We start from the raw sequence: 16,446 nt of genomic DNA on the forward strand, positions 1-16,446 counted from the left end.
GTATTCGGCGTACCTCAATAATCATAATCACAGCTAGTACAATACCATTATAACTGTTACAGTACCCAATACTCACAATGGTCACATACGGAACTCCAATCCCCACTCGTCATTTGGGCAAAAATGGGCCGTCCGTCTCCGAGTTGGGGTACGGCGCAATGGGTAAATAATTATAAACTACTTAAGTACCCCAAAGGAAATTTAGGTTTTAACAAAAGATCATATATAGGCCTCTCCATCGGTTACGGCCCAGCAAAGCCGGATGAGCATCGCTTTAAAATGCTTGATGCAGTAATCGAAAGCGGTATTTACTTTGTAAATCTCACCAACCTTCCAAAAAAATCAAATCAAAAGTTCCTAAGTAACTAACAATATTTGGAAAATTTAAAAGATCGATACCAGTGATATCTACGGCGACAGCGAAGAACTCATTGGCCGATGGTTCAAACAAAACCCCGGTCTACGTGAAAAAGTCTTTTTGGCCACGAAATTCGGAATTAAGATGGATAGATCGAATGGCGCATTCTGGGCTGATGGTAGCCCGGAGTATGTAAAGACAGCCGTTGAATCGAATCTTAAGAGGTTGGATATTGATTATATTGACTTGTACTATGTTCATCGGTAAGTTCTAAAACTCACGTTTTCCAATAAGAGACATACTAATTTAGGGTTTCTTAGAATCGACTCAAAAATCCCTATCGAATTAACCATGGGCGCTCTGAAAGAGCTCAAACAGGCCGGTAAAATCCGCCACATCGGTCTCTCAGAAGCATCTGCCGAAACCATCCGCCGCGCTCACGCAGTTGAGCCTCTCGCTGCAGTTCAGCTTGAGTACTCGCCATTCGCAATTGATATCGAAGAGCCTGAGCGTAACGTTCTGAACACCTGTCGCGAACTTGGAATCGCAACAGTAGCGTACAGCCCGCTAGGCCGTGGCTTCTTAACAGGTCGTTACCGCTCAACCGAAGACTTCGAACCAGGTGATTTCAGAACATATGCTCCTCGTTTCTCTAAGGAAAACTTCCCCAAAAATTTGGAGTTAGTGGATGGGATCAAGGCTTTGGCGGATAAAAAGGGCGTAACCGCAGCACAGTTGACTTTGGCATGGGTACTAAGTCGTGGTGATGATGTTATCCCGATTCCTGGAACAACGAGATTAGAAGGATTGGAGGAGAATTTGGGTTCTTTGAAGGTTGAACTTTCTGAGGAGGAAAAGAAGGAAGTTGAAAGGCTGGCGAAAGAGTGTGTGCCTGTTGGGGAGAGGTATCCAGCCGGGATGAATGATGTTTTGTTCGCTGATACTATCCCATTGGATCAGTACAAGCCATAAAACCTTAATAAATTCATTGATGATCCTGGATATTAACTATAGGAAAGGCATAGAAGTTATTTTTGGTAACATTTCTGAGAGTCTTAAGGCTTTGTTTATTCGTTCTTACCTTGTATCCAGTGCTGGATAGTGTTTACATCTAAAATCAAACATTGCATATCAACGTGCCGCAGAAATATTACGAAGCATCCAGGATCCCACTCTAAATGCTATCTTTCTTAGCTGGTGCCACATCACAGGGTGAAGGGAGCGAGAGAACCAGATACTTCTGTTGAAATCTACCCTAGGATCCTAGGATCCTCAATATAAATGATTTCTTCTATTATACCAGCCTTCTATGCAGATATATCCGATGTGTCATCCTCTGAAGCATACTTTTTCGTCTAGGAATATTACAAAATTAGATTTGGGCCAAGCAAACAAGCTGCGCAGCCTTGTTACGAGAGATTATGCATGTCTTCAGATGTCATGTTTTTCTCCTTTCCTTACGCCTGGTCTCGAGGCTATGTTTTTCCGCGAGCGGGGTAATGCATTTGCAGTAGTGTAGAAATGCTGCTACGTCTTAAGATCTTCCAGCTTTACCATTTTCTCCTTGCTCACATCTTTAAACCTATTCTACAAAATTCAAACTCCACCTCTATTTAGGTTTGAATTCCATCTCCTACTATAATACAAATATAGACGAGTCATGAATGAACCAAGCGGCAACCCCAGCCATGATTCCTATACAGTCGCATGCATCTGCCCGATGGGAGTCGAACTGGCAGCAGTCGAAGCAATGTTAGACCACATCCATGAAGGCCCTTTCTCAAATAAGAATAGTTACACACTAGGGCGAATGGGAGTGCACAACATTGTGATTGCTGTTATGCCAGAAATTGGGAACAACACCGCCGCGACTGTAGCCACACAATTACTTAACGATTTCAAGTCTATCAGATTTGGATTGCTTGTGGGTATTGGCGGCGGCATACCTGTGGAGGATGAGTATGATATTAGACTGGGAGATGTGGTCGTCAGCAAATCAACGGGGACATTTGGCGGGGTTGTACAATTCGATCGAGGGAAAATACTCTCCGGGGGGAATTTCGAGCGGACAGGATCACTAAATAAGCCCCCAGCAGTTATTGCTGCAAATGTTGAAAAGTTGCAAGCACGGCATAGAAGAGAGGGAAACAAACTCTCGACACACCTGGCAGATATGTTAGTAAGATATCCACATATGAAAGAAGAAGGGGAATACTTCTATCAAGGGTCTGAGCACGATCGATTGTTTGAGGCGACGTACAACCACCAGGGTGGTAAAACCTGCCGTCTCTGCGATCAAAGTAAAGTTATAGACCGCGAACCGCGCAGGAATACGTCACCGAGGATCTATTATGGTAACATTGGCTCATCTAACCAAGTTCTCAAAGACGCTATTACTCGAGATAAACTGCAAGAAGACCTTGGGATCATATGCGTGGAGATGGAGGCAGCTGGTTTAATGGATCAATTCCCCTGCCTTGTTATCCGAGGAATATGTGATTACGCAGATTCTCACAAAAACAAGCGGTGGCAGTCTTACGCCGCTGCTACAGCGGCTGCATATGCCAAAGAGCTACTCTCAATTATTCCAGCACAGGAGATAGATGCGGCAAAACAGGCGATCGAAGCTCTGCAAATCTCGAGAGGTGTGTGTGATACCTGATTCAGTGTCATATATGTTGTATTTAAAGAATTTCAATGCGGATGTGGTTAGCGAAATTTCGAAATGATCGATATCATATAATCATAAACCATTAGTGAAATCATTTGCTAACTGCATGCATCTATACATAGAACAAGACCGCCTGCTAGACATCCTCCTTTATGCTAAGAACGCAGCTTATAACTCACGCCTTTGGGAGCACAGTGACCGGTGCTTGCCAGACACGAGAGTCGAACTTAGAAAACAAATTCGAGAATGGAGCGAGGAACCAAGCAGCCCACCTATCTTCTGGCTGAACGGTATGGCTGGAACTGGCAAGTCAACAATCGCTCGAGCGATTGCGGAGGAATTCGAAAATAAGGGACAACTTGCAGCGAGTTTCTTTTTTAGCAGGGGCGGTGGAAATCTGAGTCACGCAGGCGAATTCGTGACTACAATTGCAGTTCAGCTTGCCAATCGGTCAAAACTCCTGAAGAACTATATATGCGAAGCAGTTGAGGCTGATCGGAGTATCACTAGCCAAAATCTACGTACCCAGTGGAAGCAGCTTGTTCTACTGCCAGTCTCTAAGTTGAATCAAAACACATCACGACCTTTCTTGTTTATGGTTGATGCGCTGGATGAATGCAACGGGGATGATGATATTACATTATTACTTCATCTCTTCACTGGAATGGAAGGCATCCGGGTTTTCATCACCAGCCGGCCAGAAACCCCAATACGCCTAGGATTCCGTAACATGAAAGAAATCTATCATCGTGATTTAGCACTTCACGAGATATCACGCTCTATTGTCGACCAGGATATATCGACATTCTTTCGGGACCGATTCGGAAAAATAATCGAAAACTCTGAGCTTCTTCCACCGGATTGGCCGTGGGAGGACAAAATAACTACACTCGTTCGAAATGCTGGCGGTTTGTTCATTTACGCCGCAACAATATGTCGTTTCATAGGTACACAATCAAACCAGTGGCCACCTCAGGGACTGCTCGAAGTCTTTCTCCCTCGTGATCAAAATGAATCAGGGTCGAAACTAGGGCATAGCATTCCTTCAGCCTCTCCGACCAAGGAACTCGATGCAATATATGGTCAAATTCTATATCATTCCCTCAAAGGCACTCAAGAGGATGAGGACAAAAAGACTCTCGCTGCTCGCTTCCGGCAAGTCGTTGGTACTATTGTCATTCTCTCAGAGCCGCTCTCTGCTGTCGCTTTAGCGGAACTCCTAGGAGTTAACCAGGACGTAATACACTGGAGTCTACGACATTTACACTCTGTTCTCAACGTGCCCAAGGATCAGGACTCAGATATTCGCCTGCTACATCCCTCGTTTCGGGATTTTCTCCTTGATGAAAAAAGATGCCACGATCCGCAATTCTGGATAGACAAAAAAATGGCACATCAACAATTAGCAGCATGTTGTCTTAAACGGCTTTCATGCAGCCATAGTGGTTTGAAGCTCGATATTTGCAATTTAAAGCATCCCGGCACTTCTATGGAAGAGATTGACCCCTCTTTAGCAACAAAAACTATACCACCGGAAATGCAGTATGCATGTCAGTACTACGCTCAGCATCTCCAGTTCAGCGAAGAATATCAATGCGATGGTAGTCCAGTCGATATCTTCTTGCGACGGCATTTTCTTCATTGGCTTGAGGCACTCTCTTTGATAGGAAAGACTTCTCAAGCGGTTCATGCTATCGCATTATTAAAGTCTAGAGTCGATGTAAGTGAAACCATTTAAGCAACAGCAGAGAGCCCTACGAAGACTAATACAATCTATCCATTAAGATCATTCGAGGCCCTGATCTTAGTGATTTTCTAAAGGACGCACATCAGTTCATTCTCTATAACCTATCGATGATAAAACAATCGCCCCTTCAAGTATATTGTTCCGCTCTTATATTTACAGACCAGCGGAGTTTGATTCGCAAAAAGTTTACAGATGAAATGCAACGTTGGGTCAAGTCTGCTGTAACAATATGTAAGCCTACGCGATTGATACAAGTATTGCAGAGTGATGATACAGGCTATTTAATTCCCTTAGCCTCTTCGCCCAATGGCAAGATGATTGCATCAGCATCAGCATCGGAATCATTTCATAAGACAACAATAATACTCCAGGATGCGATTACAGGTGCAGGGCTGCAGAAATTCGATATTTCTGCTCACTCGCCCAGCTTAAAGGTAGTGTTCTCAGCGGACAGCAAGAAGTTAGTCTCAGTATCGTCTAAGATGATCTGGGTCCATAATGTAGCAACAGGTATGGTTGTGTTGGGGAGGGAATTCTATGAAAGCCTCACTGAAAATCAGAAGGTCGCAATGGGTTCTGTCGATTATGTATTCATCTCACCAGACAGCAAGATGGTGGCTGCACTGTCAAACAATAGAGATCTCCATCTCTATGATACACAAACAGGCTCATTCCTCCTAACGCTCGAACGATATTCATCTACAGATGAATCTGTTGCTTACCCTATTGAAATCTCAACAAGCAGCAGGATGGTAGCATCAGGACTAAGATGCTCAGAATACAGTTGCCTTGGAATAGTACTCTGGGACATAGTGAAAGGTACAATTTTACGTGTCCTTAGACCTAAAGGAGCGAGCACGTGTGCTCTAGCTTTCTCTCCGAATGGCAAAAAGTTAGCGTCGGCGGTTGGGTGTGAAGTACAGCTCTGGGACACAGTAACTGGTGCGATTTTACGAGCCGAGACTCAGTCAGACGCCAAGATTCGAACCCTATCGTTCTCGCCTAACGGCAAAACAGTGGGAATTGGGGGTCATGGAATTCAACTCTGGGATACGGAGGTGAACACCCTTCTACAAGTAAACGGTGAAAATAGAGGCCGAGCTACGTACCTTTCTTTCTCGCCTGACAGTAAAGTGCTTGTATCGGTGATAGAAGATGAGCCAAAGGTCTGGTTCTGGGACATAGCGGCTATCGATGACGCAGTCCCACAAGAAATCGAGGTTCATACATCCGGCGTCAAACTTGTGGTTGTCTCGCCCGACGGCACAATGATAGCCTCGATGGGATACCGGAATGAAACAGTCTGGCTATGGGATGCAAAAACAGGTACAGCCTTACATATACATCAATGTGAGCCAGGAGTTGTTAAGGCTATAAGGTTTTCACCGGATAACAGAGCAATGGTGTATGGAACTCGTTCGGGCCTCTGTGTGGTTTTGGCTTGGAGCTTAGTAACTGGGACATCGACATCGACATTCCAGGTACTATGGAAGGCTCAGGGCCACAAGGAACCTATCAAGAGCATAGCTTTCTCGCCAAACAACAAAATGGCAGCTTCTGCATCAGAGGATGGAACAATCCGGCTTTGGGACGGGGCTACTGGTGCCGCTCTTCAAACATTCAAGGGCCATGAGAGTTGGGCTTATATCCAGGCTACGGAAAATACTTCAGGACAATATACGGGTTTTGATTGTGTAGCATTTTCACCGGACAGTAAAACAGTGGTTTCGGGGTCGCGGGACGGAACTATCGAACTCTGGGACATAGCAACAGGCGCATGTCTACAAATACCCGTGGAAGCCGATGCAGAATATTTTAGGGCTGTAACCGTCTCACCAGACAGCCGGATGATCGTGTCGATGATGTGCATTTCTTCCGAAGCCGTACTGAAAATATGGGATAGAAAAACAGGCACGTCATCGCAAATAGTCTGCGAACCCTGGTATTTAGATTGGTTTTATAGCCAGCCTCACAATTTCAGGCTAGATTTCACTGCAGACAGTCAACACCTGGAAACCAGTGTTGGGCTACTAGAAATCCAACTCAGTCCGGATGAAAATTCAAAATTAGGTCCCGAACTACAACCCCTCAATGAAATCCTTATAGATGCAGACGAGGTTTGGATAGGAAACGATGGCAAATTCTACATCATAATCCCTTCTCACTACGAAATAAGTTGCTTTGACTTTGATTTTCGGCACAACATACTCGCAATGGGAAATAAATCTGGCGATCTCACGTTTATCGAGTTCAATTGAGTCTTTATATGGCTAAACTAATCTAAGACAGCAGGCGCCTGGGAACGAGACCGGCAGGCGCCCAGATTACAAGGTAGTCCTCCCGGTTAGTCCTTATTGTTAACATCTTATTATAATTTTTTTCATTGATATAATTAAATATGTATGTTTCAAGGAAGGGCCTAAGAGGCTTAATTCAGATTCGGGATCTTCATTCTGCATTGCGGTACTCTTTGTATAACTTGTACTTAGTATAGAGTCTTCTATTAAAACACTCCCACACACAACTGAAACAGATATATACATAGTACCTATACGCTCAAATATTGAAAATTCAAACAATAACTCTTATAAATTCATCCGGTTCGATGCAGTGTGCAACATTGATGATGCTTCGGATTACTAGCGCTATACTCTAGCTAAATGTTGCAATTGTTTCCATGCCCGACTGAAAGGAAGGGTCTTTAATGGTCCTCCCCGTATCTGTGCCCCACTGCCCTCCCGACAAAATAAGTAAGTAGGTACTAATATAGGTCGAGAATAAGATTAATAAAAAAGAAACCTTTTGCTGATAATTGAAATATTTATTTAATTTTATTATTAAGTTTTGTATTTTAAAATAAGAAAAATTAAATTTTGTGTTATTAATGTGGTATTTTAGATTATATTAATATTGGCACCCTCAAATTTATGCGTTGAGTTTGTTATGCATGCCTACGAGAAATACACGTGCAAACGACGACGGGCTGTTTTCTCTATGCAATTCTTCATGGTAGCTATACCACAGTTGAGTCTGGCGACGAGTTATACTTAAGTAAATCTGTTATTAAAACTCCGAATATAATTATATTTTTTAAAAAAAAGTCTCAGGTGTCATGTATCCTGCTTTAAAAAAATGTCCCAGAATGTATGGCACTGCCAGCACAACCCGACCTTTTACAGAGTCAAAAGCGTGCCTAGCTCTTTCGGTAGGTGCTTACCTGGATTCGAGGCTAGGTGCTTACCGTATAGATAAAAACTCCGCTGAAGAATTATGCATTTATGTACATGTACAAGCAAATGTAATTTTGTATGAATGCTTCAACTAAATCCAAAAGTTTCAAAGGCTTTTCTATTTATCACCAGTTTTTTTAGCAATTGTGGTCCGTACGATATCCCGAATCTCCTCCTTCATCCTTCCAATAGTACCAACTCCACCATAGATCATGGCAGTATATACACCTACAACACCAGCACCTTCCTTCAGAACATCTAGAGCATCTTGTCCAGTAGAAACACCGCCGCTAGCCCAGATCTCTTTATCTCTAGGAAGACGTCTCCTATACTCTCTCACCAAATCTCTCATGGTATCAAATAACTCCGGCCCGGATAGTCCACCAGCTTCGTGTACCAAATGAGGTGGAGAAACCAATGTATCCGGTCTTCTCAAAGTTGTATTAGCCACAACTACACCATCAACACCAGATCTCTTGATAGCAGATGTGATATCCTCAATCTGTTGCTTAGAGCTCTCATCCGGAGAAATCTTGACAATGACTCTTGGCTTTTCCTTCTTTTCCAGTTTCTTTGCTTCTGCCACAACTGCAGAGAGTAATTCCGTAAGAGTATTCCCAGACTGCAATTTTCTCAAGCCTGGAGTATTTGGACTTGACACATTAACAACCAAAACATCGGCGTACAATCCCAATGACTTGACACCAGATATATATGCCTCCTTCACACCCTCGATATCATCCTCGCTTACTGATTTATTCTTCCCAATCTGCACAGCTAATAACTTCCCGGGATATAAACTTGCCGGCAAGTTATCAAGCACATCCTGTTCCGTCATTCCATTATCCGCCGCATACCTAAGTACTCTTTCACGTAGCTTTCTAGCTACGTAGTCAGAACCTAGGGAATTGAAGCCATAACGGTTGATAAGGGCTTTATCAGCCACGAGGCGGAAAACACGTGGGCGTGGGTTGCCGGTTTGAGGCTCGGGTGTTACACAACCGACTTCAATGATGGAAGGACCGAGGGCAAACAAAGCGTCTACAGCTTCGGCATTTTTGTCGAGACCGGCGGAGATATAGATTGGATTTATGATACGTTTATTCCAGACCTTTTTTAAGTTATTAATTAGTATAATTGTAATAGAAATTTCAATTGTGGCTGCTAGAACTTAGAATACTAACGTAAGTTTCAAGGAATGGTTCTTTCTCGTCCTCTTCCCTAATTCCTAATCTATCTCGAGGATGGAGACCAAAATCCCAGAGCACCCGCAAAGCCTTAAGCCCAAAGGCATGTGCATCTTCGGCATCCGGTGCAATAACCCTTAGCGCCGGAACAACAAGATACCGATGAATCGCTGCCCTAGAGTCCGTAGAATAGTAACCAAACAAAGCCAATGTAGTTATGGCAATTGTAGACTTTACAACCGTCTTAGTAGTCGACAATGGGGTCCGTTTTGTGGTGTACGTTCGTCGAAAAGCGTGGAATGACGACGGTTGTTTGAAGGCCGAGAAGGCGCCATTGGCGCCCGTAAAGGTCCTCGGACGGAGGAGAGGGCGAAAGTGAGACGGTGACATCCTTCCTTTCCTTTCCGGTCGTTTGGGTGTTTAGTAGTGGGGATGTTCACCGTCGCATCCCGCTCGTGATATTTTTGGTAATGAAGAAGTTGAGCCGAAGACGTTAGTTAATTCACGCCTTTGCGTTGGGCCGACGTTACACCGCCACCTTTTATGTTGGACGAAAACCAGCCACATTTTGAGGCGGGCGCGAATTGCCATTGGCCAATTAAACACTTCCTGATTCCAGTTGAAGAACTACACCCGGTAGGACGTCATTCTGGACGACAACCTCAGTCTATATCATCACCAAACCTAAGCACCCTAGCCATCGGTATGTTTTAGATTCTATATCGCCTTTACTGAAACCAGCTCGAACTAATAAACGTGACCGTATAGACTACATCGCTGGCGACACCCGTCGACACCCCTCCGTCTCACATACCCACACCCTCCACAATGAGACCCGCTCTCCGCCTCCTGCAGGCCGCAAAATCGGTGACTCCAACAAAACACACCCCTCGCCTGTTCGCCTTCCATCCGACAGGTATCGCAGGTCTTCCCACCCATCCAACTCCCCGTCCAACCCTCTTAACCATCTACAACCGCACACTCCAAAAACTCTCAGAATTCCCCGAAGAATCCGCCTATCGTACTGCCACAGAAGCAATCATCAAGCACCGTAAACGTATAGTCGAGGAGCAGATCCCCGTAGGTTGGGAAGCCTATCTCAAGGAGCGAGAGAGAAGGGGTATCGAATCGCCGCCAAAGTATACCGAAGAGATCGAGGAGCAGGTTCTACACCGTGAGGCGATTCAAGCTTATTGGGGAAATTGGGAGGGTCATCAAGACGATGATCATGAACTAGTGGAGTTGGTAAAATGGAGGAACGATGAGATTAAGGAGGCTAGAATCGCACATTGGGAGGAGGTTAACAAGAGAAAAGCACCAGATTATGAGGGCTTCAGGGGAGAACCCGATATTTCGGCCGAGCAGGTGGAAACTATCGAGGAACAAATCGGGAGCGGATTGATCGAGCAGGTTATCGAGCAGGCTTATGATGAATACAAATTGGTTGATGTGATGGCAAAAACAAAGCCGTAAGTTTTACACTTTATACAATATCGACTATCCTTTGGATACTAACTTTTACGGATTCATAGTTGGGAGCCACTTATGGAAGAGCCGGTAGAGGGCCAGTGGAAGTACTTTGAGAGGGAGTAGTCGTAAGCCGTGTGTATCTTCTTTTATTATTCTTTTGCAACCCCTTTGTACAGTTAGTTCCACGGTGTTGGTATATAGCAAGAATATACTGGACACCTTGTAGATACATTGATGTTACTGATAGTCAATAAGACAAAAAGCGACTCACACAATCATCTTTCCAAATTGGCAGCAATCAATCCCAGAAGCATCATCTTAAGCAAACTTACGAACAGGGCGTCCACAACTAAAGGACTTTACATCATAGAAATTATTTGGCTTACAACCCTATCACCATCAAATACACATATATCTGGAGACTCTACAGAATGGCACGAAAATGAACCCGGGATACCGCAGTGGTAATATATTTATGATCCAAGGTCTATCGAGAATCTGACAATCTCTAAACGATACATATTCTCATAGAGTACTCAAGATCCAAATCCGGCATCCCAATCCGTAGGATAAACCTGCCTCATTCCAACTCTATCCATGGGTAACTATTCACAACCAACAAACATATTAGTCAAAACCCTATTTTCAAGTGGCTCGGCCCAGTATTTCTTACCTAGATCAACATGGAATACTTAGTTGTTTGCTTTGAGAAGCTTGGCTTTGATGAGTTTGGCACTGAAGCCTCCAGTGCGGACTTTATCCGCAGGAATACCTTGAGGCGTAGGAGCGGCCATAGCAAGGCTATTAAAGGTTGATAAATGTTAGAAGGCTATCTGTTTCTTGTCTCGTAAACCAGCCTGCCCGACCCCTATCTGTTTCTCTACAGTATACAAGACGATATGATATAGTATCCATATGAAGAATATTTAGTGACATACCTGAAGAAAGTGAAAACGATAGCGATGACCTTTGTAGCTTGCATTTTGATCTTTTTTTTAAGTCAAGTAACAGGAAAAAATTCGTCTCTAGGACTCTTTTTGAAAATATATATATATATATAAATTCGTGAGACGGTCGTGAGAGAATGACTAAGGTAAGGAACGAACGTAGCTACTCGATGACGATAACAGACAGAAAAAAACGCCTTCTTAGGAGCTAAACCGACGTCCTTTATATAGATACTTCTTGCGGATAGCGGCGTGAGCCACAAGAGCTACGTCAAAGATGCCAACATAACAAGACCCATGATATCGGATTGATACCACCCCATCGGCTTCAGGTTGTCAAATAGTCAATAGTCCCTTTACAGCAGATAGCCTTGGCTCTTTAGGGTAGCATTGGCTCGGAGGAAGTTAGTAATCGAAAATTGGTACCTCGGAAGTATCTAACCTATTATGATCTCCAAGACCTGGTTACTGCAATTCAGATACGGTTTATAGGGTGTGGTGCCGAAGTTCTCTATCGAGATAGCCGAACGAAAATCTTAAATTCATGCCATCCAATGGTAGATTGAGGCTCGATTATTCCGACATCGACGAGGCGGTTTTAAGCCACTTAAGAACCTGTTTTTCTGTTGTCTATACCTCTAATAATGAATGTCCATACAGGTCTGCACGGAAATCCGAGATCCGGAATTAGTGTTCAAACCTGCAAGTACTAGTACTCGAGTGAACCGTTACGCCGATGGGTTTTCGTGCAAATATTTGCGAAGTACAGTTCGAAGATCCAACTGTCAATTTCAACGCAGAACTGACGACGAGAGTTTTAATTTGAAAAAAAGTATAGTATTAGCTATTGCAATTGGGAATGTAATGGAAGATCCAAAATTAAATAATTGACCGAAAGTCAAGAGCCATGTTTTAACTTATTCAGCTCCCGATATCAATGTCTGTGCAGCTGTGTACTAACTATTTTGACATTCGCCTTGGGGCCGTTAGAGTGCACTGCATTTTGTGGCTGACGTTTATAAGCTCCGTGCACAAATAATTAGATGGAGAAATGATGGGAGATTTTGTTCACTAAATATCGGATTTCTACTTTTCTTACTTTTGAGATACAAACACTATTTTAGCACAATTAAAAAGTTTGCGATAACTCGAAGGGGTATCAAATTGAATACGAATTCGATTCGTATGCACTCGAAATTTAAAAGTTTAGGGTGGGTTCTTATGGTACAAATGCTCGAGTCCAGTGTAACGTCGTCTCTAAACCCCCAATTCCGGTTAGAACGCCAAAAATGCACCAAACTGAACAGATTTCCAACACCATTTCCGATTTCCAACACCATTTCCGGAGGTTCCTCTCTTTCGAATTCACCGCGAGCACGAAACCATCTGATTCGAAGCTGCGCCTATCAACTTAATTAGCACCGAAAACGCCTCAGTTGCCAGTTATTTTTTTAATTATTACATGTTCTTACAGGTATTGATATCGAGTTCTTAAGTATTTATCGTCCAGCCCCGTGGAACTTATCAATCCCCTTTAATTTGAGCAGACGGTATTTCATACCCCACCTGGGTTCCAACTCTGGTTCCGGGGCTGGAGCAGGAGCTGGTAAGGCCATCGTGATACTAAATGATAGATTCCGAGTGTTAGAGTCCTAGAGACAGTTTCGGCTACAGCTGTTTTTCTGGGAAAGTGATTGTATTTACCCTGTAAAGGCGACAAGGAGAGCGATGACTTTGGAGGCGTGCATTGTGTCTGCCTTTCTTATTTTTCTTTATTTTTCTTAAAGAATTAAAGGAAAAGAAGGAAGTTGTATTATGGTAAGTTCTGAAAGAATGACTAGGTTAAATTAGCTCTGTATACGTAATCCAAATACAATGACTTCGAAAGCGTGTCCCGTGGAGCTTGGAGGGCTTGGAACTTGACGGTAAATGGCTTGCAATTTATATCCCATTGTTTGAGAGTAGCAATTGTCTCTCCGCGGCTTTGAACACCTAAATTATTGGGACGGCATTGTTAGTCTGACAATTGAAATTGGATATTGTTAAGATCGGAATTATAATTTCTCTATAGAGCTACTGCCCCTTCCTTTGCGGCCAAAACTATTGTTTTAATTTGATAATATATTATCTAGAGAATATAATATCCTTAAACAGAGTACTAAGAAGAAGATATCTACCACAGGATTTTAGTAAACATGACCGCCACCTATAGCTGTACATGTATAACGCTAGATTAAACGTTCTGCAACCGAAGGCATAATCTATATATAAAAAACAGTCTAAAAATGCTCACAAACTACTCTCGCAACATCACGATACATCCGAGTCTCGTGATACATAGACTAGGCACTTAAGTTACTGCATCGGTATTTTTTCCCTAAATAGGCTTGCATGTCATGCCCCGGGTGTGGTTTCTTATCGATTTCGCCTACTCGATTATATAGAATGTCAGCTGGCGCTAGTTCGCCTATAGAGGCCCAATACAGTACGCCGCTTACAACGACCTTACCAATAGCCGAACAGAACACATGTGCACATGGAGATTTCAAAGTTATCTATCATTTTTAATTATCTATATCTAGATAATCGATTTTAATGGTTTCGTTTTTCTTTTTCTTGATATCTTTCATTTCTATTCTGCTACTTCCTATTTGGCACAATCTATATACATAAACGGAGCCTTTGAAATTGTTCATATTTGGATACTTCTATCCATGAAAAACGCCATCTAATTCAGCAATCTTTTCAAAAAGGAGAAAAAAAGAAAGAGAGCTTTGGTCATATCGTTCGTTCAGAATCGAAAGGGAATTCGAAACCAGCGAGAGGTGTGGGGGGAAATGAGGAAGGGGTGAAGTGAAAAGGGTAACAAAGAAATGAAATTCGTAAAGCGTAGGTTATCGTCAAAATTCGTCAAAATATATATCCCAGATAAAAGAAAATGGTGGTTTCGATAACTTTCGCAATTGATCACCATCTCTTAAAACCGAGTAAAATGGGCCAGGAAGCCTATGGTCTTTAAGTTGGCTATGTAAGTATAATGCAAAATTAAGATATAAGGTCTAGGATCGTTTAAACATACAAACCGCCATTGGCCACCCATTTACTCCTTCGAGTGCCTCCTCCCTCCCCTATATTTGTTGCCGCGGTATCCAGACTTCCAGCGACCGGATGGCTTCCACCTCCATTTTCGGGTTGGAATTGGCTCAGCGAGTGGGGCTGGAACTGGGTCGGCTGCTGGAGCAGCCATGGCGAAGCTACTAAAATATCAAAGTCAATTCAAAAGTTCTCAGTATGTAAGTTTGGTTATCCCTGTCATCGACTCCCCGCGCACATGTTCGGGGTTGGATACGAATGTATATAAATAAAAGAGCTATGGGTGCCACTTACCCCAAGATGGCGACGCTGAAGGCAAAGACTGTAGTCAATTGCATTTTGTTATAAAAGAGTGTAGTGGATGTTCGGTCTTTAAGAAAGAGTGTAGATATCCGAAGGAATGTGGAGAGTTGGAAGGGCTGATGAAGCTGGGGAGGAAAGAAAGAAGTCCAGTTTCGACGTCCGAAGCCGCCTTTATATAGATTTTCACATATGTTATTCATCAGAAGACTCACGATATGACATAAGCTTTTTAAGTGAGAGCTAGTGCTAGCTAGCTAGTCGTTCCCGAGTGGTACGATATGCAAAAGCAACCATAACTTCTAGCTGTTAGTTGTCGACATGTCTAGACGTGGACTATACATGGAAGCACTTAACGGTCGCCTATGAACTCCAGAAAGGTTAGTCGCATTGCATAGACATCGAGTATTCTTCTTTGTTGTTCCTGTGGAACGCTCAAAATGAACTTCTCAATAGGACAAAATTATATAATGAGCAGCCTAAGATAGGGTTTCCTAGACGAGCCGAAAAGCCAAGGCATTTAGTTGTGAATCTAACATACATAAATTCATGAAGTATTCTTATGTTGCTGATAATTGTCGCAGTCCTTCGGTATCACACCCGGATAAAGGCTTGAGTACCCATATTCGGGTGCGCCTCATTGCCGTATATGGGAGGGAAACCCACAAATTGACCGATCCGAACAATCGAAAGAAAGTTGAGAGTCGCAAGGTGCAGATGTTACTAGGAAAAATGATAATGCTTCTGCTACTTAAACGGACCGTCTATGTATCATCCTTGGGCTGTAGCATTGAGATTCTGGCTTAAGTGGCACCAACGGTTTGCCCAGGAAATCTTAGGACTAGTTGCATGTCTTGGAAATATCGAATAAGAAAGCTTAATATCGAAATGTCTATAAAGAGATCATGTAGCCTATATAGCTACATAAGTATGCAAAGGAATCAGCTGGCAAAGCTGCTTCGGGGTCCTCGTCATCTATCATCGAGTTTCCGAATGCGAATGAAATAAGATCGAAAAGCAAATTATCAAGCTTGTAACCTACAAAGTCTCCATAGTTCAGATTTAAGCCGGAGAAAGGGTTCCGAGAACTGCAAAAGAAACCAAGTAAAAATCACGAACCATAAGACACCATATCGTTAGGCATCGGCACCAATAGCGTAAGTCGCGGGCGCAGGTTTAAGACGCCTATGAAGTGACGCCGCGGGACAAATGCTAAGATATGTTATATGCTGGCTCAACAGATTGGAGACCAAGCCTCCTCGCTCGAACACGCACTTACCATACTATGCCACTAGCATTCGATACCACCAACGGTGTTTCAAGGAGGTATAAGGCAGGTCGGTACTGAACCTATTTAGAGGGTAGAGTTTGGGGATAATCTGAAGTCCCGGTCGAGGTTACATCTGATCCCTTATTATTATCGAAGAAGGCTGCCGAGTCCAT

The 16,446-nt window shown here is 43.2% G+C and overlaps 7 protein-coding genes across 7 annotated transcripts; 3 read left to right on the forward strand and 4 right to left on the reverse strand.

Moving 5' to 3' along the window:
* Nucleotides 1-77: 77 nt before the first annotated feature.
* On the forward strand, nt 78-1,330 carry AOL_s00076g255 (uncharacterized protein; the record flags this gene model as incomplete). The annotated part of the gene is made up of 4 exons (XM_011122808.1): nt 78-162; nt 230-315; nt 392-621; nt 679-1,330. 4 exons carry the CDS (start codon nt 78-80, stop codon nt 1,328-1,330), a joined length of 1,053 nt encoding a protein of 350 aa, XP_011121110.1.
* A 688-nt stretch (nt 1,331-2,018) lies between these two features.
* On the forward strand, nt 2,019-7,034 carry AOL_s00076g256 (uncharacterized protein; the record flags this gene model as incomplete). The annotated part of the gene is made up of 3 exons (XM_011122809.1): nt 2,019-3,003; nt 3,152-4,749; nt 4,815-7,034. The coding sequence occupies 3 exons, from the start codon at nt 2,019-2,021 to the stop codon at nt 7,032-7,034; spliced, it is 4,803 nt and encodes a 1,600-aa protein (XP_011121111.1).
* A 1,090-nt stretch (nt 7,035-8,124) lies between these two features.
* On the reverse strand, nt 8,125-9,583 carry AOL_s00076g257 (uncharacterized protein; the record flags this gene model as incomplete). The annotated part of the gene is made up of 2 exons (XM_011122810.1): nt 8,125-9,117; nt 9,191-9,583. The coding sequence occupies 2 exons, from the start codon at nt 9,581-9,583 to the stop codon at nt 8,125-8,127; spliced, it is 1,386 nt and encodes a 461-aa protein (XP_011121112.1).
* A 438-nt stretch (nt 9,584-10,021) lies between these two features.
* Nucleotides 10,022-10,786, forward strand: AOL_s00076g258 (uncharacterized protein; the record flags this gene model as incomplete). The annotated part of the gene is made up of 2 exons (XM_011122811.1): nt 10,022-10,662; nt 10,726-10,786. 2 exons carry the CDS (start codon nt 10,022-10,024, stop codon nt 10,784-10,786), a joined length of 702 nt encoding a protein of 233 aa, XP_011121113.1.
* A 569-nt stretch (nt 10,787-11,355) lies between these two features.
* On the reverse strand, nt 11,356-11,645 carry AOL_s00076g259 (uncharacterized protein; the record flags this gene model as incomplete). Its single annotated transcript, XM_011122812.1, has 2 exons — nt 11,356-11,464; nt 11,602-11,645. The coding sequence occupies 2 exons, from the start codon at nt 11,643-11,645 to the stop codon at nt 11,356-11,358; spliced, it is 153 nt and encodes a 50-aa protein (XP_011121114.1).
* Nucleotides 11,646-13,109: 1,464 nt separating this feature from the next.
* AOL_s00076g260 (uncharacterized protein) lies at nt 13,110-13,358 on the reverse strand (the record flags this gene model as incomplete). Its single annotated transcript, XM_011122813.1, has 2 exons — nt 13,110-13,233; nt 13,315-13,358. The coding sequence occupies 2 exons, from the start codon at nt 13,356-13,358 to the stop codon at nt 13,110-13,112; spliced, it is 168 nt and encodes a 55-aa protein (XP_011121115.1).
* Nucleotides 13,359-14,710: 1,352 nt separating this feature from the next.
* Nucleotides 14,711-15,041, reverse strand: AOL_s00076g261 (uncharacterized protein; the record flags this gene model as incomplete). The annotated part of the gene is made up of 2 exons (XM_011122814.1): nt 14,711-14,867; nt 14,998-15,041. The coding sequence occupies 2 exons, from the start codon at nt 15,039-15,041 to the stop codon at nt 14,711-14,713; spliced, it is 201 nt and encodes a 66-aa protein (XP_011121116.1).
* Nucleotides 15,042-16,446: the final 1,405 nt, after the last annotated feature.

The sequence above is a fragment of the Orbilia oligospora genome (assembly GCF_000225545.1).
Source record: "Orbilia oligospora ATCC 24927 unplaced genomic scaffold scaffold00076, whole genome shotgun sequence".
Lineage (NCBI taxonomy): Eukaryota > Fungi > Ascomycota > Orbiliomycetes > Orbiliales > Orbiliaceae > Orbilia > Orbilia oligospora.